The 27,030-nt window shown below is 39.0% G+C and overlaps 1 protein-coding gene across 2 annotated transcripts in view; it reads left to right on the forward strand.

The window, feature by feature from the left end:
* CLIP4 (CAP-Gly domain containing linker protein family member 4) overlaps window positions 1–27,030 on the forward strand; it is a 68,193-nt gene that overhangs the window by 13,783 nt on the left and 27,380 nt on the right. For both annotated transcript variants that reach the window (XM_059405371.1, XM_059405370.1), the window contains exons 3-11: window positions 63–202; window positions 1,011–1,104; window positions 2,264–2,425; window positions 4,156–4,274; window positions 7,558–7,794; window positions 13,640–13,775; window positions 20,234–20,374; window positions 24,935–25,021; window positions 26,072–26,215. In XM_059405371.1, coding sequence (XP_059261354.1) covers window positions 63–202; window positions 1,011–1,104; window positions 2,264–2,425; window positions 4,156–4,274; window positions 7,558–7,794; window positions 13,640–13,775; window positions 20,234–20,374; window positions 24,935–25,021; window positions 26,072–26,215 — 1,260 coding nt within the window. The remainder of the gene's footprint in view (window positions 1–62; window positions 203–1,010; window positions 1,105–2,263; window positions 2,426–4,155; window positions 4,275–7,557; window positions 7,795–13,639; window positions 13,776–20,233; window positions 20,375–24,934; window positions 25,022–26,071; window positions 26,216–27,030) is intronic.

A 27,030-nucleotide genomic window follows, 5' to 3' on the forward strand; every position in this document is an offset into this window, starting at 1 on the left:
ATATATTTATTTGGCACTTTTAATAAGTTTAATTTACACCTTTTTTTTTTTATTTCAAACAGAGTTTTCTTTCTTTGATCCTAATGATACATCATGCCAGGAAATTCTCTTTGATCCCAAAACTTCTGTATCAGAATTATTTGCCATTTTAAGACAGTGGGTTCCTCAGGTCCAACAAAACATTGACATTATTGGCAATGAGGTAAGGAATTCTTCCATTTTACATTTTGTATTGTTAGGATTTTTAATTGTATAGATGCTCCCAACCTTCCCCCCGAGCAGACCCCACCATCTGAATGGAAAGGTGATGGTAAATGAAAAATCTTTTAAAAATTCTGATGTTTGTTCTTTGTATCTCTAGGCTTTGCATGGGGCAGTTGAGTTAGTATTGTTCCTTCTTTCTATTGTTCCCTCATGCTCCTCACTTGCTTATGCCTAAAGTTCTGATGTTACAGATTCTGATGTTAGAGACTCATACATAACATACTTCCTTTCTTTGTACACCTTTATTCTGTAGACTTTAAAAAATACATTTCATGAGGAGATTTGATTACCAACATGTTTTATCTATACTTTTGGGTGGTCTGGTAAAGATGTAGGCTTCAATATAGTTTTCAAAAATGTTTGATTTTTTGAAGGAAGCAAGAAAGAATAATTGGGTTTTTTGACCTGCATATTGTCATGTAAGAAGAGAGAGCTTACATATTTTTTCAAATACCATTACACCCATTAGAATGAAAATTTTGCTTATCCCTTGAGAGGCTAAGGGACATACTTAGAGTGCCAGATTACCTGGAAATGGTCTTTAAGATTTTCCTTCAGTCTAGTGACAAATTATTTTCATTATTGCTATTGGATGTAGACTTTAAAATTTATCCTTAAGAGAAGCCAGTTCTAGCTACTCATTTTATTGAGAACTAATTCTGATAGGATGGATTAACTTAATTCCCAGTGTGGGTTTGAAATCAGTGTTCAGTCATCATGTTGTCACATCTTCTTGGTTTCCTCAGATTCTTAAGAGAGGCTGCAACGTGAATGACAGAGATGGACTGACGGATATGACTCTCTTACATTACACTTGCAAATCTGGAGCTCACGGTATCGGTAAGTGTGTGGTGAATCAGCTAGTGGCTTAAGACATCTGTATTTGTGTTTGTATAAGCTGTGTTATGCCACCAGAGTCCCTGGGAGGGCACCTAGCTGATGATAATAACGTCCCCTGAACAGGCAAGCATACAGTTGGGTCCTCCCCAAAACTGTGTTCCCTTCCCCCTCTTTTCTCAGGGGTGGGAGTCTTTCTAGTCTCCTGACACCTCCCAGCTTTTCTAGAACAGGCTGCATAGCTGCATTCTCAGTAGGTGAGAGTTACTGGTAGCACTCTAGAATGTTCCTGAGAGTTTACAGCAAGGTTAGATAATCCAAGCTGTTTTCCAAGCATCCCAGTCCTCACAGACCCCAGTTTTCAGGCCTAAGGAGTATTCCTGTATACCTAACATATGCATGTTTTCCCAGATTGGTGTTCTGTGCTTCACCAATGTATAAATCTGCCTCTGTTACTTAACTATGTATTGTGAGTATCTCTCCCTGTTTCAGTAGTCCAATAAATGCTTCTTAAGAAGCTGTTAACAGTGAAGGACTTTTTTTTTCTTACAATCCATCATGGACTGATTTTTGTAAAACAAAAACAAAAACAAATGAAATTATAATAAGAAAAATCAAATAAAGACTTAAAATACAAGCCTAATTGTTTTTCAGATGGAATAATATTACATTTTAATTCATATATTCTGAAGAAATTATTGCATTGGGAAAAAGAAAAGGGTTACCCAAAGGACAGAGAAATGACAGTTTGGGACTGGTAGTGGTGCACAGAGCATGCTGAGTAGCACTGGTCTGGGCATTGCTTTTATTGGCTTTATAGTATCCTAGTATGCGAATCACTTATGATTTAACCAATTTCATATTATTGTACTTTTAGAATTTTATTTTAGAACAAAATAGTCTATTTATTTATAAAGTAGTTTAGTTTCAAAATTTTATTCCAAATACAAAGTACTGTGATGAACATCTTTACAACTGAGTGTTTATCCCTATTTCTGAGTATGATTTTTTTTAGAAAAAATTCCTTGTAAGTGAAATTTTTGAGGTGTGTATGTTGATTCAGTATGCTATTTGCTCTGGCTTTTCAAATAAGGTAGTAGCTAGCTATCCATTGAAACTTCCGGTTGTACTGGAGAAAAATAATATAGAAAACTTTCTTTAGGTGATGTTGATACAGCTGTAAAATTTGCAACTCAACTTATTGATCTGGGAGCAGATGTTAGTTTACGGAGTCGCTGGACAAATATGAATGCTTTGCACTATGCTGCTTATTTTGATGTCCCTGAGCTTATAAAAGTGATATTGAAGACATCTAAACCAAAAGGCAAGTACTGTAAGCTCACCAACCATTTGATGTTCTTAGTTGACACTTTATTAGTGGCATAAAAATTAAAATTCAAAGAGATTTCTGCTTCTAATCCATCTTGTTCCATATGAACATTTTTTCTCAGGAATAGTTTAATATCTTTACTAAAGATTAATTGCTGTTGTTAAACAAAAGGTTTAGTATAAAGAGTTACAAAGTAAGACAGTGTTCTCTGGGTTTTTATATCTCTGCAAATTCCCCATATAACATGGATTTTATGAAGTGTAATTGAATCTCTGTGCTATATAATTCTTTTGTCTTGAGTAGCCAGAAATAGAACAACAAAGCTTTCAGTCCTAAGCATCGAAATCATAAAATGTGTTTTAGATGGCATTTGGTTCTGAAATTCTCTGATTAAAGAAGGATACAAATTCAGGTTTCCACCCCTCTTCCTATTTTGATGGTAATATCCTGAAATTGAGTATCAGACAGTCTCTATTACAGTGCTGGTGTTTTGACTTTCTCTCTGGTCCTCTCAGTGGGTCAGTTTTCTATTGAGAAAAATATGAGAGCAAATGCAGTAGTATTACTCTAAGTTAAAGCTGAGTGGTATACAGTGTTATCCATATTCATAGAAGACTTGTTTTAGTAACAATTCAGTAGGTAAATTTCCCAGAATGTTTGTTTCTCACTCTGCTTTGTATAGTCTTCCATTTTATCTGTAACTTTTACCTTCTAATTTTTGACTGATGTTAGGAAGAAAGCCTCTTTTGATTTTACAGTGTCTTTAATAACTCAAGAAGGTTTGTCCTGAGCATGTTTTAGTTGTTTGCAATTGTAGGTAGTTCATGTGGGGCGGTGTGGTTTAGATTAAAATAGAATCAGTAGAACCAGATATATTAAACCCTTGTTATCAAAAATATGCAAAATGGGACTCCCAAATCTGGAAGATTTCTTGTATCTAAGAATATCATCTTATATGCTATTGATTTATTGAAAGTTATTAAAATGTCCTTAGAATTGCAAGATTCTTTTTTCCTACCATGAAGTCCAAATTCATTTGTTGAATACAGTATTACAAATGAATATGATTTAAGAGGATTTGTACATTTAATTAGTCTTTAACTTATTCCCGATTTGAAAATTCTGCATTGTTTTACCTACTACATTTTATGTGAAGGGCCAGGTAGGAAATACTGTCAGCTTCGTGGGCCAGTGCAGCTACTTGATTTTGCAGTTACATCAGGAAGCTAGCCATAGAGAATATATAAATACATATTTGTGGCTATGTTCCAATAAAACGCTGTTTATAAAAGTCGATGGTGAGTTGTGTTTGCCTATGGGCTGGTTCCTGACCTACACCTTACTACCTCATTGTAGCTGTCACAACATATATGCAAGAGGCTCATGAGAGACTGTGTTAAGATCGTTACGTTTACAAACATGAATTATTGCCATTTATTTATTTTAAATATAATTTATAGAGTTTAGTTTGTGATAGCTGGAAAATCTATGATAATACCAGCCCATGTTATAGTGAAATTTTATTGTACTGAGAAAATTTTGGTTAACTAGATTGTAATATGAAGATTTGGTTCCATTGTGAAATGGTGCTTCTAGTGGGTGGGGTTGAGTTCTCCCTCCCCACCCCAACCAGAAAAAAAAAAACAATTCCACCTGTCTCCTTTTATATTATCATAGCTAAATTTAAATTTTTAGTTAATATACTTGGCGATGTTTAATTGCAGATGTAGATGCCACTTGCAGTGACTTTAATTTTGGAACAGCTCTGCATATCGCTGCTTATAACTTGTGCGCAAGTACTGTGAGATGCTTGTTGGAGCTTGGAGCAAATCCAGCATTTAGGGTAAGAGGTTAAATTAAAAGTGAAAAATATTTAAAGAGTTAAAATGTCTAACATTATCTTCCAGTAAAGAGTTGATCTGGATGTTGTTATGGAACTCATACGAGTAAAGAATTTATGTTTCTGTGCTGCGTAGAAAGAGCAATGGAACTTTATCTCCAATAAATATAAGGCATAGCAGTGAATTTCAGTCCCCTTATCCTGATAAGTTCTATAAAATTTCCTTTCATTCAGTGAGGTAAAATGTTCCGTAAATTGTCATCATCTTTGAGTTTGTTTTTATTTAGTTTTTTGATATATTTATAAAGAATTAATTATCAAATTAAAATGCATATGTTATAGTGAAAGCTTTATATTAAATCATATTTTAATTCTTTTAGAAAGAAATTTTATTCCAGAAAATTTTTGAAAATGCACATTTAGGAGTATAGTAAACCTTTAAAAATTAAAGGAAAAGTGAATTTTTTCATGGTAATCATGTAAATTAGTAAATTTACGAAGTTAACACACAGGATGAATTTCATAATCTTCAAGCCTTCTGGTACTTCGTTGTCTTTACAGAGTGGCTGTCACTGTTCTTTTCCTCAATATGAATAGCAGTGACTTCCTCTGGCAGGCATTTTTAACTGGGTCTGGGCCATCCTTTGAAGGGAAGGGTGGGGGCAGGGTTTGAAAAAGCCTCTCCCTCCCCACCTTGTCCTCTTCTCTCTGCTTTCTAGCTTCCCGTCTCCTCCTGGCTTCTTCCTGCCGCTGTTCCTTCGGTTTTACCCCCATCATTAGTTAATTAACCCTTCTTCCCTCTATCTTGACCCCACTCCCCCTCTCGCCTTCCCTGTTATTTCTTGGGCACGGGGAGAATACAATAAATAAAAGTCTTTGTCCCCAAAGAGAATACAGTCTAGAGGGGAGGATGGACAAGTAGTTTTGCTGTTGTGCATTGACATTCCGTGGGTTGCGATGTGGGGGTGGGCACAGATGAGGGGCATCTCGCTAAGTCTTTCTGGCAAAGGTGACATTGGGCACCTAAACACAGTTGGAGGAGGGAGGTCTGAAACATAGCTAGAGGAGGGAGGTCTGAAAAGCCTTTTAGACAGAGGAGACTAGCATTCACCAAGGCTAGGAGCTGATCCCCCAATTTGGCTGGAATGTGAAGGTGATATGTTTTTATTTTTCCTAGTATTACTGTTGACAGAACCTCCTTAGTGGAGAGACTATTTTGAATCTAATAAAAAGCAGTGAGGCATGTCATTGAGGTAAATGTCCAATTCAAGCCAGAAACAATAATAAATTATTGTATTTTGATGGTTAATACTTAACAACAAAAGAAAAGCAGCCAACATGTGCGTCAGCAGTAGCCCTTGGCTCATACTCTGGTACCCACAATTTTAGAAGAAATTGGAATTCTGTAACTAATCATGAGCAAGCCTTCTTATGTTAGCATGACATCATCATTTTTAAAATTTTATTATAATTTTTTTTTAAAGATTTTATTTATTTATTTGACAGAGAGAGATCACAAGTAGGCAGAGAGGCAGGCAGAGAGAGAGAGAGAGGAGGAAGCAGGCTCCCTGCTGAGCAGAGAGCCTGATGCGGGACTTGATCCCAGCACCCCAAGATCATGACCCGAGCCGAAGGCAGCGGCTTAACCCATTGAGCCACCCAGGCGCCCCAAATTTTATTATAATTTTTTTAACGGAAATTTTAGTTGCCAAATTTTATCAGAATTAACATAAGTGTGTGACTTACTCTAGAAAGGTGAGGACTTAAAAACCTAAAGTAAAATAGTCTTTGTCAGTATAGCTTACAACTCATCAGTACAAGGTTTTAAAAAAACTCCTCCCTCCTTTTTATCAAGAGCACATGTAATTGCTATACATACCTTTATTATATTTTGTATATTTTCTTTGAAATCTGAAATTCTTTAAAACAGCCCCATCACCATCCCAGAAATCTGATGACGTGTCTCCCCGCCATGCTTTTACTTAGGACCAAGCTGACCTGAATTTTAAAACAAAAACTGTGAGGCACTCACAAACTAAGTGTGTTCTAAAAGCCTCATTCTTTCATCCATATGGATCATTTGAAGGTCGTTGTCAGCAGAGAAGATAAGGAAAAGAAGTTTCTCAGCACAGGAAATCTCAGTTAATCACATTAAAAGAAGATTATAGTCTGGAAACTCTCCCGTAACTCGTAATTTTTTTTTTTTTTTTTGAGGAACATAAAGAGAGATTCCGTGTTTGAGGGAAGGATAGCCCTAAGTAGGAGGAGGGCTGAGTGTAGCCGGTCCCAGACATGGCTTCCGATGTCCCATCTGCCAGGAATCCAATAAATGACTTGGAAGACGTCATTAACTTTCCTTGCTGAATTTCTCTAATTGGCAAACTAGAAATGATAGTCATATTTTACTTGTTCAGTTGGTTATTGTAGCTTCTACTACAATAAATACTCTCGGCATGGATTTTTAATCTGTCTTATTCGTAAGCTTTTTCTTGACGTGAGAATCAAATGAGACAATTTAGATGATAGGATTTGGTTATAGAAATGCCACGCAGATGTTAGTGGGCTTGTAACTGACCATTGTGTCTTGTTGGAGCATTAAATCCAAGGAGGCAGTCTGTCCTTTATAGTGAGACCAGGCCTGTTTTCTTGATTATCGTCCACACTTTAGAAGTACTGAAACTGTACTTTCTGTTCCTGAAATCTGAGTCACTCCCTGTGTGGACAGGGTGGGTGAGGTCACACGGCCGAGGCGGCAGAATCTTGGACCTGGTGTTGGGAGGCCAGTCAATGCTGTGACTTCTGTGTCTACACCCACGTGGCCAGGGATGCCATCCACTCACGAGCTCCAGCATTCACGTTTCGAGCTGGGGCGCCTTCCCCGACCAGCTGCCTGCACGGAGCTCCCCAGGCGTCCCTCCCTGGCCATGCTGCGTGCCTAGATGCCACCCTCCTGGTGGTCTCTCCTTCCCTTCTCGGAACTGCTTCTCTCTCTGCCACTTTTTAACCATTGGATGGACCGTCTCTTTCACTCGTTTGTGTGTGGTTTGTCTCTCCCACCAGACGGCGTGCTCTCTGAGGACAGGGCTTTTTCTCCTCGCTGGGGCATCCGGAGCATTTGGGACGGCCCCTGGCACGTTGTCAATGTTCAGTAAATAGTTTGATGACACAGTGAATGAATTGAACTTAATTTTTTTTTCACTTTTTTTTTTTTTTTTTAAATAACTGTATGACTGTGTAGAGCTATAAGTGATATGGAGTAAAAATGTTCTCTTCCGTGTATTTGCAGAATGACAAAGGACAGATCCCTGCTGACGTGGTCCCGGACCCAGTGGAAATGCCATTAGAGATGGCCGATGCCGCGGCGACCGCTAAAGAAATCAAGCAGATGCTGTTAGACGCGGCGCCCCTGTCGTGTGACATTTCAAAGCCCCTGCTTCCGAACTGTGACCGCGTCACCAGCAAGGCGATGCTCTCGTCCCTCGGTCTGAAGTTGGGGGATCGTGTCATTATCGCAGGACAGAAGGTACAGGAAGTAACCGCCGTCTCTGCGGCTGTGGCCGAGGTCACAGTGTGGCCATACAGTGTGGCCAGAGTTTTGAGGTTTTAGAAAAAGTGCAGTGTGCAAATAGGAACAGACTTAATGGCAATGGCAAAACTGAGGGGCAGGCTTACCCCCGGACGGAATACCGAAGGCCCCTCTGCTGGGTGGGACAGTGGGGTTCAGCAGGGCTGCTGGGTGCCTTTGGAGGCCCGAGCTGAGACTTTGCTGAGCCTGGAGGGCTTTCCTGCAGCCCCCCTGCTGCCCCCAGTGGGTTTTCCCACTACAGCTACCAGCAGGAAATGGAGCAAAGGAGACTCTTACCATCCATGGATATTTGGCTTTGAGATCCTATAGATAGAGAAACCTTAGTTGTTATTTTAAAGTCATAATAAAAATGTATGTGGAAATGAGGAAGAGGCCCCAGCCCCTGGCCTACTGAAGATACTCCAGATGCCTCTTTTTCTCCAAAGTGTCAGTGTCCTTATGGTGCTGTCTTGTCGCCAGCCATTTCTTTTTTTTTTTTTTTTTAATACCTCAGGGAATGGCTGTTTCATTTTCTTTAGCTTTAGGGTTAATAGGGAGCTGGGTATGGAGAAGGGACCAGGGAGTTCCTGTTTCCTAACTCAGTTATGTGTAAATATTTGGGTGGGCTTGTGGGGAGGGTGACATGAGTCTTGCAGAAAATACCCAAATCTGGAAGCTTGATTTACTGAGAAAATTGCTTGAGAAAGGAAGGTAAGCTCCAGACAAATGATTGAGAGTGACAGTTACCAGCTTCCAAAAGAATATATTCCCAGGACATTTGGACATTTGTTAGCTTTTTTTTTTTTTTTTTAACTTGGGGTTAATATTCAGCCTCTTCAGAATTCCTGTCCTGTGTCTCAGAATGGATGTTTAGAAGAGTTATTCTGTTGTTTTCATTTTGGGTAATTTGAAGCTGCACAAAAACAGAAGTGTATAATGAGTGTGTTTGTCCCAGTCAGCTGGGTTTAACCTGATCGTCACAAGGACAGTCTTGCTTCTGTCATGCTTTGTCTCACTCTGTTGCTTGCCTTGTCATCCTTTTAGGAATTTCTTTCAAAAAGTGGAAGTTTGAAATTTTGATGAAGCCCATTTTATCAACTTTTTCTTATATGGATTTTGTGTTTAGCATAGCCAAGAAATTTTGTACAGTGTCATAGGACAGTAGAAGATATAGTACATAGATTTTCTCCCAGAAGTTTATACTTTCAGGTTTTACATTTAGTTTTATATTCAATTTTGAATTAACTTTTATACAAAATACTACGTATAGATAGAGTTTCTCTCTCTTTTTTTGCATCTGATTACTTATTTGTTCCATCACCATATTTTGAAAACACCGTTATTTGTCTCTTAAATCACCCTTTCCCCTTTGTCATCTGACCTTAGGTGTATGGGTGTATTTCTGGATTTTATTTTACTCTGTGGATCTAATGATTACCCTTTCTTCAGTACTAGTCTGTCATGATTGCTGTAGCTTTATGGTAAATCTTGCAATCACATGACATCAGGCCTTCAAGTTTGTTTTGTTTATTTTTTGTTCCTTTGTCTTTCCATATACATTGTAGAATCAGCTTATGGATCTTAAATCATGCAAAAAATCCCGCTGGGATTTTGAATGAAGTCGTATTGACATAGATCAGTTGAGGAGAACAGATATCTTGAAGATATGGAGTCTTTAAACCCAAGCGTAATCGGGGCTCCTGTGTGGCTCAGTTGGTTAGGTAGCTGACTCTTGATTTCAGCTTGGGTCATGATCTCAGGGTCAGGGTCATGGGATTGAGCTCAGTGTTGGGCTCTGTAATCAGCATGGAGTCTGCTTGATATTCTCTCTTTTCCTTTCCTTCTTCCCTCTCCCTGCTTGTGCTCACTCTCTTTCTCTAAAATAAATAAATAAAATAAAAAAGACCGCAAGTTGCAATACATCTCTGTTTAGTAGGTTTTTGACTTGTTTCGTCAGTTTTGTAGTTTTAAACATTTATCTATATACATTTCAGGTAGTTAACATACAGTACAATACTAGTTTCTGAAGGTAGAATTCAGTGATTCATCACTTACATACACCTAGTGCTCATCATAACACGTGCCCTCCTTAAAGCCCATCTAGCCCATCCCCATCTCTCTCCATCACCTCAGTTTGTTCTCTAGCATTCAGAATCTCTAATGACTTGTTTCCTTCTTTTTTTTCTTTTCCCCCTTCCTATATGTTCATCTGTTTTCTTTCTTAAATTCCACATATGAGTGAGATCATGTAGTATTTTTCTCTGACTTATTTCACTTAGCACAATACACTCTAGCTCCATCCACATCACTGCAAATGACAAGATTTCACTTTTTTAGGGTTGAGTTATATTCCACATCTTCTTTATCCATTCATTGGTTGATAGACATTTGGGCTCTCTCCATGGTTTGGCTATTGTTAATAACGCTGTTGTAAACATTGGGGTGCATGTATCCCTTCAGATCAGTGTTTTTGTATCTTTAGGTAAATCCCTCGTGGTGCAATTGATGGATTGTAGGGTGTTTCTATTTTTAACCTTTTGAGGAACTTCCATACTGTTTTCCAGAGTGGCTGCATCAGTTTGCATTCCCACCAGCGGTACAAGAGGGATCTCCTTTCTCCCCATGCTCATCAATACCTGTTGTTTTTGTGCTGTTAATTTTAGCCATTCTGACAGGTGTGAGGTGGTATCTCGTCATGGTTTTGATTTGTCTTTCCCTGATGATGAGTGATGTTGGGCTTCTTTTCATGTGTCCGTTAGTGATCTGGATGTCTTCTTTGGAAAAGTATCTATTCATGTCATCTGCTCATTTCTTAACTGGGTTATTTTTTTTGGGGGGGGTGAGTTTGATATATTCTTTATATATTTTGGATACTAGCCCTTTATCTGATATGTCACCTTTGCAAATATCTTCTCCCATTCTGCCTTTTAGTTTTGTTGATTGTTTTTTTTGTTATTATTATTATTATTATTATTTTTTGCTGTGCAGACAGAAGCTTTTATTCTTGATGAAGTCCCAATAGTTCATTTTTCCTTTTGTTTCCCTTGCCTGTTGTGACGTGTCTAGTAAGAAGTTGCTATGGCCAAGGGCAAAGATGTTTCTGCTTGTGTTCTCTGGAATTTTGATGGTTTCCTGTTTCATGTTAAGATCTTTTATCCATTTTTAATTAATTTTTTTTTATGGTGTAAGAACATGGTCTAGTTTCCTTCTTCTGCATGTAGCTGTCCATTTTCTCCAACATCATTTGTTAGAGAAACTATCTTTTTTCCACTGGATATTCTTTCCTGCTTTGTTTAAAATTGGTTGACCATATAGTTGTGGGTTCATTTCTGGGCTCTCTATTCTTTTCCATGGACCTATGTGTCCTGTTTTTATGCCAGTACCATACTGTCTTGAAGATTATAGCTTTGTAATGTAGCTTGAAATCTGGAATTGTGATTCCTCCAGTTCTGATTTTCTTTTTCAGAATTGCTTTTGGCTATTCAGGGTCTTTTGTGGTTCTATACAAATTTTAGGAGTGTTTGTTCCAGCTCTGTGAAAAATGCTGGTGGTAATTTGGTAGAGATTGCATTAAATGTGTAGACTGCTTGAGGTAGTATAGACATTTTCTTTTTAAAGATTTTTATTTATTTATTTGACAGAGAGATAGAGAGCCTAAGTAAGCAGAGCAGCAGGTAGAGGGAGAGAGAGAGATGCAGGCTCTCTGCTGAGCAGGGAGCCCGATGCAGCACTTGATCCCAGGACCCTGGGTTAACGACCTGAGCCAAAGGCAGCAGCTTAACCAACTGAGCCACCCAGGCACCCCTAGATGTTTTTTTAAATTTTTGTTTGCCAAAGATTTTATTTATTCATTTGAGAGAGAGGATGAGTGGGGTAAAGGGTGGAGAGAGAAGCAGGCTCCCCGTGGAGCTGGGAGTCTAATGTGGGACTTGATCCCAGGACCCTGGGATCATGACCTAAGCCAAAGGCAGACACTTAACTGACTGAGCCACCCAGGTGTCCCTAGTATAGACATTTTAACAATATTTGTTCTTCTAATCCATGAACATGGAATGCTTTTCCATTTCTTTGTGTCCTTGTCAATTTCTTTCATAAGTATTCTATAGTTTTCAGAGTACAGATTTTGAACTCTTTAGTTAGATTTATTCCTAGGTATCTTATTGTTTTTGTGCAATTGCAAATGGAATCAATTCCTTGATTTCCTTTGCTGCTGCTTCATTACTTGTGTATAAAAATGCAACAGATTTATGCACATTGATTTTGTATCCTGCAATTTTGCTGAATTCATGTATGAGTTCTAGCAGTTTTTTTGGTGGAGTCTTTTTTTGGGTTTTCTACGTAGAGTACCATGTCTGCAAATAATGAAAGTTTGACTTCTTTCTTGCCAATCGTATTTTAAGTATATCTTAGATATTGCTATGCTTTGTTATATTTATGCCAAAGTTTTTCATGATCTTTGGTGCTACTGTAAATAGTGGTGTTTTGGAAATTACACATAAAAATATAGTTGATTTTTGTATATTGACCATATATCTTATAACCTTGCTAAATTTATTAATTCTCTTGGCTTTTTTGTTTGTGTGGGATATCATATGTAAATAATCATGATTATTTAATTTGCTTTTATTTTGTTGAGGATCTTTGTGTCTGGTTTTGGTATCAAGGTAATGCTGGGGATGAGTTGAGAATTAGTCCTTCCACTTTTATATACTAGGTTTGTGTAGTGATGATTACTCTTCCTTTAAATTCTTTGGTAGAATCCACCAGTAAGTCCATATGGTTCTGAAGGGTTTGTTGTTGTTTTTGTTTTTTAGAAGGTTTTTAACTATAATCCAGGTGTGAGCTTTGACAGTGTGCACCTTTCTAGGAGTTGGAACTTTTTATCTCATTTGTTAAATTTATAGGCACAGGGTCATTCAAAGTATTTTCTTACCATGTTTTAAATGACTGAAGGAATGTCATGATGTCCTGTTTTCATTCATGATGTGTGCAGTTTATGTCTTCTCCCTCGTTTGTTTTCTTGGTCCCTAGCTATATGTTTATCAATCTTACCTTCCTTATGAAGAACCAGTTTTTGTTTCATTGATTTTCTCTATTTTTTCTGTTCTTAATTTCTTACCTTTTTTTAAAAGATTTTATTTATTTATGAGATTGAGAGAGAGAGAGCATGAGCTGGGGGTGGGGCAGAGGGAGAGGGAGAAGCAGGCTCACTGCATAGCAGGGAGCCTGATGTGGAGCTTGATCCCAAGATCCCGGGATCATGTCCTGAGCTGAATGCAGACACTTAACTGACTGAGCCACCCAGGTACCCTGTAATTTCTTATCTTTACTGTTTCTCTCCTGCTTGCTTTGGGTCTTCACTTTCTAGTTTCTTAAAATGAAATTTTAGGTCATTGACTTGAGACCTTCTCTAATACAAGTGTTTCATGCTATAAATTTCCCTCTAAGCACTGCTTTTGCTGCATCCTATAAATTTTTGTATATTATGTTACCATTTTCACTCAATTTAAAATGTTTTTAAATTTTTCTTGCACCATGGGTTATTTGGCAGTATATTTTTCAATTTCCAAATGTTTGGAGATTTTCTAAAATGAGTTGTTAGGTGCATACAGATTTAGGATTCTTTTTGGTGAATTGACTCTTATCATTATATAATACCTCTTTTTATCCCTGGTAATATTCCTCTTCTAATGTCTACTTAGAGAGAATGGTTTTTAAAAACTTCCCTGGTAAAGTTGTAAGAGTGGCACATTTAGAATTACTAGTAATCCTCAAAATTTATTCTGATTTATGTTTTCTTTAGGTTGGAACATTAAGATTTTGTGGAACAACTGAATTTGCAAGTGGGCAGTGGGCTGGCATTGAGCTGGATGAACCAGAAGGGAAAAACAATGGAAGTGTTGGGAAAATCCAGTACTTTAAATGTGCCCCCAAATATGGTAAGGTAGATACTATCTAACTTAATGAGAATTAGTTTAAGATAATCAAATTTACTTTTATTTATTTTTATTTTTATGTTTTTAAAAAAATATTTTTTATTTATTTATTTGGAGAACAGAGAGCATGATCAGTGGGAGGGGCAGAGGGAGAGGGGGGAGAAAACCCCAAGCAGACTCTTCACAGAGCCTGAAGCCCAATGTGGAGTTTAATCTCATGACCTTGAGTTCATGATTGGAGCTGAAATGAAGAGCTGGATGCTTAACCAAACTTAACCAACTGGGCCACCCAGATATCCCTACTCTTCAATTGTTTTTAAGTAGAGCTTTTCTCCTGGTTATCTATGTAGTTAATGAAAGGGCTGCTCTTTCCCTGCTGTGAGCAGTATAGTGATTGGGAGATGGTGACTCAGCAAGAGTACATCCCGTTCCGTGACCTTCCATAAGTCCTGCTCAGGGGCTGTTGTGACTGAGAGAGCGACTTTGTTATCAAGGAAACAGAACTCTGGGGGTTGAAAAGCTTGAAAACTTGGAAAAGCAAGTGAAGCGAACTTTATAACTATATTCTGAGGTGGGATGATTTTCTTTCTGACAAGACATTTCTTTAAATTCATATTCTTTCTCTCTCTCATATACATACACACGGACAGACTCCTTGACATATTGAATTAAATTTGTCACTTGCTATGTTGGTGACTGTTTTTCCTTGCCATGAAATATTCTTCTAGAACGTTAACTTCCCTGGTTGTATAGTATTTCAGTTGTAGCTCCACAGATGGTCCTCTGGTCTCATGCTGAAGTCCTTGCTTGGGTGTGAATCAGCCTCTCCACCTACCAGTTATGTGATCTTAATTCTCTTCTTGTGCCTCTTCTATAGAAGCTTGCCTTCTGTAAAATGGGGCCAGTAATACCTCAAGAGTTTGTATGATGATTAAATGTGTTGATAAATGTATAAAGCACCCTGAACAGTGCTTAATTCCCTGTTAAGTACTCAACAAATGGTAGCTATTTGCTAGTTGTTCTAAATTTATCAAAATTATCAGTTTCCTTTTGTCATACACTTAAGATGGAGCATCATTTTGTTGACTATAAAAATATTGTATAAAATGTGAAAACCATAAAAAAGGTTAAAAGAAGAAAATAAAAATCACCCGTATGTTTCTTCTGCTTATTTCTTTTTGCAAAATTTGGTTGATATATGGTTATATATTTTATATTTTTACTTGACATGCTATTATAATTTCTCCAAATCATTAAATACTGTTTAAAAATGTGATTTTTAATGGCTCCATTTTCTTAAATTTGATGGGTAAAAATTTGTTTGGATTCATATTTCTCTGATTGTGGTAAAATAAAACACTTAAAATGTTTTGTGTTTTATATATATGTTAATATGCATATATTATACAATATATATATTTTGTGTATATATTCACAATATTTATGTTAATATACACATTAACATATACATGCATATTAATATCATATGCATATTAACATATATATATATATTCTGTATATGTGTTTGTGTGTTATCCTGGCAATTGCTAAGAAATAATTGTTCATATTACATGCTAATGAAATAATTGAGATTAGTGGGTTTTTCAAAACTTTAGAAATACAAATACATATTTAAGATGTTAAACTTACAGTTTCCACATGATATTTTGCTCAGTTTGTCATTTGCCTTTGAACTTTATTTGCAGTGTTTTGGCATAGAGTTTTATGTAGTTAAAAGACTTTTCTTTATGATTTCTTAACATTGTTTTTATGCTTAGATAGTTCTTTCTAATTCAAGGATTAATTTAAAACTATATATTTTATTCTTTTGAATGTTTTAATTTTTAACACTTAATTATTTAACCCATTTGCCATATATCTGGGTGGTTGTGTGGAATTAAGTTAAGAATTTGATTTTAACTTTTCTGCATTAGCTAATTGTGGCAGCTGTCAAGCAGACTGAGAGAAGGATCAAAACTGCTAACAACATATAGGGCGCATGTCAGAGTCACGGGAAAGGCTTAGCGGGTAGCACAATGTATGTTGCCCCCCAAATCTCATCATCCCAAGGCTCTCCATGCTTGATGAGGACAAAGCTGGAGGCCCCAAGGACCTTGTTTCTGTCCCTTTCACATGCTTAAAGCCAAGTTTTGGGGGTGGGGGCAAGGATCATGTGTTGGATTACGGAAAAATGAGAGTTGCCTGAAGCAGAAACCAAAGAATTTGTCTCTTCTCAGCAATAGATTTCTACCCCCCCATATTGTTTTTCCTTTGGCTTGTTGTGCTTCCTTTATTATAAATTCTTATAAATGCTATAGTCTGTTTCAGTATTATTTTGTACAACTGATCTGCTGATTCTCATCCATGTTAGACTTTTTCAATTGTAGAAGTTTTATAATTTTTATACTTTTTTTTTAAAGATTTTATTTATTTGACAGACAGAGATCACAAGTAGGCAGAGAGGCAGACAGAGAGAGAGAGAGAGAGAGAGAGAGGGAAGCAGGCCTCCTGCGGAGCAGAGAGCCCAATGCGGGGCTCGATCCCAGGACCCTGAGATCATGACCCGAGCCGAAGGCAGCAGCCCAAACCACTGAGCCACCCAGCCAGGCGCCCCCCCCCCTTTTTTTTTAAAGAGCTCCTTAGGTTCAAAACAAAATTGAGAGGAAGGTGCAGAGATTTCCTTTGTATTCTCTATTTTCATGCATGCGGAGCCACTCCCATTATCAGTGTCCCTTTACGGGAGGGTACACTTCTTAACACAGAGGAACCTACACTAACTCGTCATCATCAGAGTCCAAAGTTTACACTGGGGTTCACCCTTAGTGGTGAATGTTCTGTGGGTTAGGACAAGTGTTGAATGACATCTCTTTATCACTACAGTATCGTACAGAGTTTTGTCACTGCCCTGAGAATCCTCTGTGCTCTTCCTGTTCCTCCCCTCCCTGCTCAACTCCTTGCAGCCACTGGTCTTTTTACTGTCGTCTTAGTTTTGTCTTTTCCAGACTGTCCTATCGTTGGAATTCTGTAGTGCTAACCTGGCCTCTTCAAACTGGCTTCTTTACCTGTGTAATTTGCATTTAAGTTTTCTTCATGTCTTTTCATGGGTTGATAGCTCATGTCTTTTTAGCCCTGAATAATAGTCCAGTGTCTGGATGTACTACAATTTATTTACCCATTCATCTACTAAAGGATATCTTGGTTGCTTCTAAGTTTTAGCAATTATGAAAATTTTTATAATAAATTTTAATACTTGGCAATATAATTTTTATGTGTTTTAATTATTACCAAAGTGAATACATAAGTCAAATTGTATCATAAGGTTTATAAAAAACATTAGTTAAATCCTTCCCTGGCTTGCCCTTCCCTGACCCTGAGTCCTGCCCTTTTGAGGCAAGAACCATTTCAATATCTTTAGTTATATCTTCTGATATTAATATTTATATTTGTAAATAATACAAGAATCTCTCTTGATTTTTCCAATTTTATTTTTATTCTTTTAAAGATTTTTATATTTTTTAAATAAAGGGTTTTTTTTTAAAAAAAATATTTATTTACTTGAGAGAGACAGAGCATGTACAAGTGAGGAGGAGGGACAGAGGGAGAAGCAGAGCAGGGAGCCCAATGCAGGGTTCAATCTCAGGACCCTGGGATCATGACCTAAGCTGAAGGTAGATGCTTAACAGACTAAACCACCCAGGTGCCCCTAAAAGATTTTGTTTTTAAGTAATATCCATGCCTGACTTGGGGGGTGAGCTCACAACCCAGAGATCAAGAGTCACATGCTCTACTGACTGAGCCAGCCAGGCACCCCTGATTTTTCCAGTTTTTTTTTTTTTTTTAAAGATTTTATTTATTTATTTGACAGAGATCACAAGTAGTTGGAGAGGCCGGCAGAGAGAGAGAGAGAGGAGGAAGTAGGCTCCCTGCTGAGCAGAGAGCCCAATGAGGGGCTCGATTCCAGGACTCCGGGATCATGACCTGAGCTGAAGGCAGAGGCTTTAGCCCACTGAGCCACCCAGGCGCCCCTGGTTTTGCCAGTTTTAAACCTCTACTGTCTTCATATTATGAGGAGGAAAATTGGGCCCCTTCATTATTCTAAGTTATTTTTTCTCTTGGTTTACCTCTTCGTTTTGGTGAAGTACATCCTCTAGTAGCTTTTTGACAAAGGGCTCGAGGGAGATGAATTTTTTGAAGCCTTCCATTCCAAAAATAGGTTTATTTCTACCCTCACACTTCATATGATAGTTTGATGGGATAAGGCATATTAGGCTGGAACTCATATTCTCTTAGTATTTAGAAGGTGATGGTCTGACATGTGATGGAGTTTGGCAAACTTCCTGTAAAAGGCCAGAGGAAGTATTATAGTTGCCAAGAGCCACACAGTCTCTCACTCAGCTATTCAGCTTTTCTGTCATAGTGAAGAAGCAGCAGTAGACTGTGTGTAAACACCTGGGTGCTGTTGGGTCTTGACGACAAGAGGTGGGGGGCAGGATGTGGCTTCTGGGCTCTTGGCTTGTCAGCTACTATCTTGAGTTCTCAGCATTGCTGTGTAAAAGTTGCAAAATCTTTAGGAGCTTTTAGTATTTTTTTCCCTCTTTTTTAATCATTTTCTTTTTTCTTCAGAGTTTATATTGTTTTTATTCCTTACTAATATTTTGGTGGAGTTTTGGGAGGAGTTGTGGTAAAATGGGGGCCATGTTTATCTAGAAATGTGTTATTCTACTATTTAAAAATAATTCTTCCCTATGTGTTTATTTTAGTTAAGCTTTACGATTATATGTCAAGATCTGAGCAAAGTCCCTTCGGTACTTTGATGAGCACGAGTTACTTACTAGGAACTTTAGCCCCTATTCTGCATGCACTTTAGTCTTCAGGTGGAGCTAGTCATTGCTCTAAATTTAGTTTTGATCTTCCAAATTATTTATTTCATTAAAAAACAGGAAGAATGTGGGGTGCCTGGGTGGCTCAGTTAGTTAAGCAACTGCCTTCGGCTCGGCTCGTGGTCCCAGAGTCCTGGGATCAAGTTCCACATTGGGCTCCCAGCTCCATGGGGAGTCTGCTTCTCCCTCTGACCTCCCCTCTCACGCTCTCTCTCACTTTGCTTTGTCTCTCTCTCTCTCTCTCAAAATAAATAAATAAAAATCTTTAAAAGAAAAAAAAAACAGGAAGAATGAGGGGCACCTGGGTGGCTCAGTGGTTAAGCCTCTGCCTTCGGTTCAGGTCATGATCTCAGGGTCCTGGGATCAAGCCCCGAATCGGGCTTCTCTGCGCAGCAGGGAGCCTGCTTCCCCTCTCTCTCTCTGCCTGCCTCTCTACTTGTGATCTCTGTAAAACAAATAAATAAAATCTTAAAAAAAAAAAAAAACCAAGAAGAATGAGAACTTATATTAGGTGGGGTTTTATATGCTGTAGAAATCTTTTAAAGCCATAGAACTAAATATTTACTTTATATAAATATTGAAGATATTATGTGGAATAATACTGTGTGGAAATTTTCTACTAAGACCTTGAAAGAAAAACCATGTAACCTTCCACAGATTAAGGAAAAAAAATTCATTAAACAACATTATAATGCATTAATAACAAATTTGAAAGAGAATTCAAGAGTAATCTGATTGTTCCCATAAATATGTTTTGGTTTTCAGTTTTTTACAGTATTTCTTACATCCACACATAAAACTTTTCTCTGATATGATCATAATGTAGTCAACTATATAATTTCATTTTTATTTTCTTGATAATTTTCATGCTTTTCTGTATTTTCAGTTTTTATGGATTTATTTATTGATGGTGATGTAATAGTTCATGGGTGTAGTTCATTCATTCATCCTATTGCCACATACTTGCTTTCTCCTACTTATGAATGACATTGTGATGATGATATACTCAGATATACAGTCTTTTCCCTCCATTTGGATTATTTTTCATAATTAATTTCCAAAAGTGTAATTGGATCATAGTAGTAGTAAGCAAGAAATTGTTTTGGCTTTTGAAATCTATCTTTTCCTCATACCATAAAAGTGTAACTTTGTAACTTTTGCACACATCTCTATTTCCTTATCATTTATTTCCACAAAGTGGCTTAGGTTAGAAATTTTTGTCTTCCAGTAAGATCGTACAAATTTACAAGAGCCAATAGCTTAATCAGAAATTACTATGATGGAAAACTATTAGGTTCACTCATTTCTCTTATCCCTGAATAAGAGACATAATACCTGATTATGCATCTTGTATGTGATTCTTAAATTGCTGTGTATGTGGTTCTTCTTGACAGCTAGATTGTAAGCTCCCTGAGGGCAAGTACTGCATCTCGCTTTTATTCCTGTCTCGCCTTACAGGATATCTGGTAGGCACTAAAAAGGATCTTAAAGATTTATGTTACTAAATGGATGTACTTACCCCTTTATCTGAAATGCTTCTCATTGCTTCACACTAACTCAAGCCCTCCCTTCCCCACTTAGGTATTTTTGCACCGCTTTCAAAGATAAGTAAGGCAAAAGATCGAAGGAAGAATATAGCACACACTTCTTCTGGAAAAGCTGTGGCTCTCATCAGGTCTCAGAAAATTGATGTAACTCATGTAACGTCAAAAGTAAACACTGGTAGGTCAAACCAGAAGGTTAAATCTCTTCTTCAGGGTGTTTTTTTTTTTTTTTTTTTTTTTTTTGATTTCTCTTGCGGACTGCCTGATGCTTAGTGTGCTTCTTTTTAACTTTTTTTTAACTTCTTTTTAACTTCTAACTTTTTTGTTAGATAACTCTGGAGCCTGAATTTAATAAAATCTGCATCTTACATGTTTTTAGACGTCAGTCATGGTTTATGATTTTGATTCCTGACAAGAAAATTTTACACTTGCTCCTTTCTTTCCTACCACCTGCATAGCTTCCTCACCCCCTCATCTAACCTCCACGCTCGATTTTAGACCTCTGATAAATCCTTATAAACACAACCAGCTTTATGTTTCTCATCTATTCAAGAATTTTAGTGACTTCTTTTTTAATCAGAAGAAGTCCTGACTCTCTAGACTGGCAGTCTGAGTCCTTGCTGTGTGTAACAGGGTCTCTGGCTATGTCGTGGTCGAACTGTGGTTGCTTGTCCTCACTCTTCCCTCCATACTTTGTCTCGTGCTGTTTCTCCGAGTGCAGTGATTTCATTTCTGTCTTTTGAGGCCCTAGCTGTGATTTACCTCCTTATTTCGATGCTGCTTCTCCAAGAAAAGTTCCCTGGGGACCCAGATCACTTTGATGTCTCTCTTCCATCTGCCTTTGTGTACGCTTGTATCCACACCACACAATTATTTGTTAGTTTGGGTCTTGCCCTCCAGTTGCTTCGTTTTGTGCAGATCCTTTATCCTCTCAGCAAAATTTTAAACTTTAAATGGAATGTGAGAGTATTCTGTACTTTTGTAGTAGTTCCTCGCACAAAATACGTGCTCAGTAAGCGCTTGCTAATGTATCAGTGGCTGAAGCAGAAGGGCTTTCCACTATGATTCAAGGACTTTGTCCAAGAATTGGTTGGCCTTTCTGCTCTCTTCCATTGAGCTATTTGAATATTTCTATGTCAGTTCATACTTCCTAACTACTATAGTTTTTAACAAATAAATCTTGATATCTAGTAGAGGAAAGCTTCCTACCGTATTCTTAAACAGTGTCTTGCCTGTTTGGATTGTTATAAATCATACTTCCATATAAATTTTAGAATAAGCTGTTAAGTTTCTTTAAAAAAATATCTACTAAAGTTTTATTGGTTTTGCATTTAAACCATAAGTCAATTTGGGAAGAACTGACATCTTTACAATATTCAGTCTTTAAATTGTAAGCTTGGAATATTGCTATATTTAATTGGGTCCTGTAAAAATATGTCAGTAAGATTTTCTGATTTTTCTCTACAGCTATTTTTGTACCATTTTTTTTAGGTCTGTTCCTAGGTAGTTCATACTTTTTGATGCATTAGTAAATGGTATCCTTTTAACCTGAATCCCAGAAGTTCACAGCCATTATTGGAAGGGAAGCCCAAAGAGAAGCCCTCTGTTTCTGGTCTAAGGATTAGGAAATGGGTCTCCTACTATACAGAAAATGGAAGAAACCCCCTTTTTTTTAATAGTCTCCCTGCCACACTCCCTCCCCCCCCCCACTTTGGTTCATTCCCATGCCGGTCGGTCGGTCGGTCCCTTGGCAGTCCTGCCTGGTGCATCAGCGCTGGGGGTGAAGCACCTGAAACCCCACAGGAGGGGAACCCTTTTCTCTGACCAGAGAAACCATAGTCCTGAGAATGTGGTGGAATCCCCACTCGTTTGCCTTCTGTTTGTTTCCAAGGAGTCATACAGGAGACTGTATGACTGAGCAGGGAAACTAAAGCCTAGGCATCCTGCCCAGATACCAGAAACGGATGCCTCCAGGAGCAAGAAAGTAGCAGGGAGACCATGGAGAAGAGGGAGCTCAAGAAAGTAATCTCAGAATGTTGGGTGTGAACTCCTGGGCTTGCTCTCCAGTGGTGCATGTGTGGATCTGAGCACAGGCTTTGGCCTCTGGGGTAGATCACCGCCCAGGTCCCAGGCACAATGGGATAGTACATCATAGGGGAAAGATCCCTAAAAGGCTTTGGAAACTGAACTGACATTGGAACCACAGTGCACAGAAGTTGGGTAGGGATGTCTAGTCTGAACTGGATTGGGCTGACTCCTTCGTAAAACAAAATAATAAACTTTCTCCATAGGACTTAAATAAGACCTAGAGTCCCACAGCGTAATATTCAAAATGTATAGGATACAATCCCAAATGGCTCAAAATTGAAAAACCTGGAAAATCTCAACATCTCTCAAGGAAAAAGACAATTAAAGGTTGCCAACCCTAACAGGACACAGACATGACATAGACAAAGACTTTAAATAATGCATTAAATGTTCTTTAAGAATTAATGTTAATAAGTGGAAATAAGTGGAAAGAAAGTTCAGAGAAATTAAGATATAAAAAAGAACCAAATGGTGTGTGAGCCAACATGCATGTGTGCACAGACACACAGAGGAGTTTGGTTTAAAACTGGGGCAACCTAAGATTGGTGGATTATACCAATGTTGGCATCCTGCTTGTGGGATTACACTATAGTTATGTAAAAAATTACCTTTGTGGAAATTGGGCAAAGGATGTAAGAGATTTCCCTGTATTACTTTATACAACTGCATGTGAATCTCCAGGGACTCAGTTAAAAAATTCAAATAAGAAAGAACCAAATGGACATGTTAAAACTGAAAAATAAGAGGGGCGCCTGGGTGGCTCAGTGGGTTAAAGCCTCTGCCTTTGGCTCGGGTCATGATCCCAGGGTCTTGGGATCGAGCCCCCCATGGAGCTCTCTGCTCTGCAGGGAGCCTGCTTCCTCTTCTCTCTCTGCCTGCCTCTCTGCCTAGTTTCTCTCTGTTAAATAAATTAAAAACAAACAAACAAACTGAAAAATAAGAAATGCGCTCTGTGGGGTGTCTGCACAGAGTCTCTCTTACCCACCCCCTATTCAGTTCCTGCTGCTGTTACTCTGTCTTCATTCTGCCTGTTGTTAGAATTTCTCCCTGGTCCGTGCTTCCTACTTCTGCCCCTCTCGCTTCCTTCTAAACTTTGCTGTCAGGGGGACGTTATTCTCTCCTCTGTTTGTGCCAGCCCTCCTTCACCAAGTCCATCAGAGGCACATTCCTTCCACAAGAGGACCAGGTCCTTATCTGGCACCGTCCTCCCTTGAGATTTCTCCCTGGCCTGTCTACCCAGTCTGTCTTCTCCCAAGTCCCAAAAGTACTCTGTATTCCAGCCATGCTACTTGTCCATCTCTGACCCTGTCCTTAAGATTTTTCTTTTCTTTTTGTCCATCTAGAATGTCTGTCTTCAGTTCTTTCTGAACATACCTACTCCAGTATGCTCTGGAAGAAGTCTTGTCTTTTCTTTTTAAAATATTGTATTTATTTATTTGAGAAAGAGAGGGACCATGGCAGGGGTGGGTGTGGTAGAAGGAGAGAGAGAAGCAGACTCTTTGCTAAGGTGGGAGCCCCGTGTGAGGCTTGATCCCAGGTCCCTGAGATCATGACCTGAGCTGGAGACAGACACTTGACTGACTGAACCACACAGGTGCCCTGGAAGTCTTACCTGTCTTTCAAGACCTATCACAGAATGTGATCTCCTTGTGAGGCATTAATTTATCTTTGTAACCACAATTATTCCCTCTTTCCTCTGTGTTGTACTTATCAATAAATGTCCTAATATTTTAGTTCTTCATGCTCACATCATTCTACCATTCTGAATTGAAAAGGTGCTCCTTTCAGGTGGGGACCATGTCTCGCTCACACTCGTGAGGCTCAGAGTGCAACAGTCCTTCACTCAGTTGCTTCCTAAGCAGGAAGAATCGAAATGGGTCCTTGATGGAATTTAAAACTGGGCGTAGTCCATTAGGTTTCCTAGTTAAATAATCTGGTTCTGTAGAATTGGAAACAGAAGTCTTCACAAGACGAAGCATTACTCGCGGGCATTTCCTTTTTTAAAGTGACTCCTTTTGTGACACCTGGGTGTGGTGATGGCGGGGCGGTCATTGTCAGAGTGCCAAGGGCAGAGAGTGTGGGGCTCCTCACTGTCTGACGTTCGCTTTCGTGTCGAGTGGCTACAACGGTTGGCAAACATTTTTACCCAGAATTCCCCAGGCAGAAAGTCTTCTGTAGCTGATCTGCAGACACGTGAGTGGAGTTTGCAAGTCGAGGCCAGGCCTGGTGCGTGTGCTGTGGTCATCCTCCGGCTGCGTGAGCTTCGCGCCGCCCGCTGGCCTTGTGCGGACACACTAATGAGTGCGTGAAGAGTCAAACAGCTAGGTAGCTGGGCTTTAACTCTTTTATAGTATTTAGAATTCCTTAGTGGATTGTTAAATAGGTCTAAAAGAGACCTTGGTGGTATTTGAGGAAATTGATTGAAGTTTTCAGGGGGGCTAAGAATGCGTTCTCCACGACCCTCCCCCGCCCCTTCATGTAATGAAATCTTGGTCCGGCCCCTGCTGTCTGTGAATTTACTGTCCAGATGTTTCCAGAAGTAGAAGAGATTTAGATAACGAGGGATATCTGTACTTTAAACAGCAAGCACATTTGTGTGTTTAATGTTGACGTTCTTTATTGCTGAAAGTGTCTTATTTCTATGTGCTAGGATTAATGACCTCAAAAAAGAGTGCTTCTGAATCAACACTGTCATTGCCTCCTGGGGAAGAGCTGAAACCTGTAACAGAGAAAGATGGTAAAATAATCTTATAATGTCCATTCTAAAGATTTAATTTACTGATGGGACTTTAAAATGACATAGTGATAAAGCTTACATGGGAGCTAAGTTTTAATGTTTTTGAGAGAAAAATCATTGCAGTAAAAAATTACCCTCGGAAATACATTAAGCAGCTCATCGAAAAGTGTATATACATGGTTTTGGTATAAAATGCTGTGTTGTGCCTCTGTGTATGCTTAATAGAGAGCTACCAGGTTAACTTAAATGGGAGACTAAAAGGAAACTCCGAGTATAGACGGTTTGATAAAAATGTTTAAAATTGTCTTCAGCAGTCAAATCACTGGGTGACTAGAGCATGAACAGCACTTTCAGGAGTATTCCTGCTTGCCTTTAGGTTAACTCAAAACATTTTAATACCACCCTTTTTTATCTTAAAACAAATTAATAGATTTTTTAAGTGTAAATAAGATTGGATTCTACTAAGCCATCTAGACTGGGAGGTGAGAGAAACTTTTTTTTTTAAAGATTTTATTTATTTATTTGACAGAGATCACAAGTAGGCAGAGAAGAAGGCAGGGGTGGGGTAGGAAGCAGGCTCCCTGCTGAGCAGAGAGCCCGATGCAGGGCATGATCCCAGGACCCTGAGATCATGACCTGAGCCAAAGGCAGAGGCTTAACCCACGGAGCCGTCCAGGCGCCCTGTGAGAAAGACTTTCTAAGTGTAAATAAGATTGGATTCTACTAAGCCATCTAGAGTGGGAGGTGAGAGCGAGCGTGGGAAGCAAAGGAGGTAGTCGACTTAAGGGAACCCGATGTGACAGGTGCTCTCCTGTGAGAGTGTCCTCATGCAGCGGGAGTCCTCACGGCACAATTGCTTGAGTGGTGAAGTCTTGTCTGCATGAACTGCAGGACAGTTGGACGAAACCAGGCATTTAATTCAACGCTAGGCAATCCACAGCTGAGAAAGCTAAATGGCAGGTTTCAGAGGGATTTACCTGGAAAGTCATCTTGTTGGTTCACTTCTTATGGTCCACACTGCGATGCGTTCTTCTTCTTCACCGGTTTTAGGTACCCTGCTTGGCTCCATCAGCAGCTCCTCCTCCACCTCGTCTTTGGAACACAAACCGAGCTACCCCAAGAAACTGAATGCACGTGGCAATAACAAGAAGACAATGAGCAAAAGCCCGTCTGTCTCCTCTAGAGCCAGTGCTGGTATCTATGGCTTTTTCAACCAGGCTTTCTTGGTGTTTTTAATCTTGGTTTGTTTGTAAGTAGATTTGCTCTTTTTAAAATGTGTAGAAGGAAACTTTAACTTCAGTCAGATTGAACTACTTGTCCTCTTCTGTCTTTCCCGTGCCCCTCCCCCCCTGTGAGCGTCCTCGGTCTCCCCGCCTTCCTCCCGGTGCCCCCCCACCCCCGTGTTGCTTGTCTGCACTCACTTCTTCCCTTTGACATGCATGTAACGCCTCTGACCCTTTAAGGTTCATTTTAGAACTTTATGATAGATCCTCAGATAACGTGGAAACCGTACGGTTTATTAACTTTCTCATCTGTTTTCTAATCTAGATGTAATAATAACTAACGTGTATTGTATACTTACTATTTCAGGTTCTATTCTAAGTACTTTACATACCTTATGTCACTTAATTCTCAAACCCATGGGTAGGTACCCTTATTCTCATCCTCACTGTATGTGAATGAGGGACCCGAGGCTTAGGGAGGTAAGTCACTGGTGCCTGGCGGCAGTTTCTAAGGGGCACACCTGGGCTCTAGCCTGTGGTCGGTCTGCTGCTTCCTTGGCTGCCGTTCTGGTTTGCCTCCGTCCCAGGGACCTTCCACTCTTCCTCCAGCTCCCGGGTCTTCAGACCGGTCATGGCCAGCCCGTAGAGAGCTGAACTGTGGACACAAGCACGGTGTAAGGCCTCTCCTCCCATGCGGCGGCCACACTGTTGTCCCGGCTCCGAGGGAACCTCTGGCCAGGGCCCTTCACGTTGCTGCTCCCCGTGGGACCTTACCTGAGTTCACAT

The sequence above is a fragment of the Mustela nigripes genome, chromosome 7, assembly GCF_022355385.1.
Source record: "Mustela nigripes isolate SB6536 chromosome 7, MUSNIG.SB6536, whole genome shotgun sequence".
In the NCBI taxonomy this organism is placed as follows: domain Eukaryota; kingdom Metazoa; phylum Chordata; class Mammalia; order Carnivora; family Mustelidae; genus Mustela; species Mustela nigripes.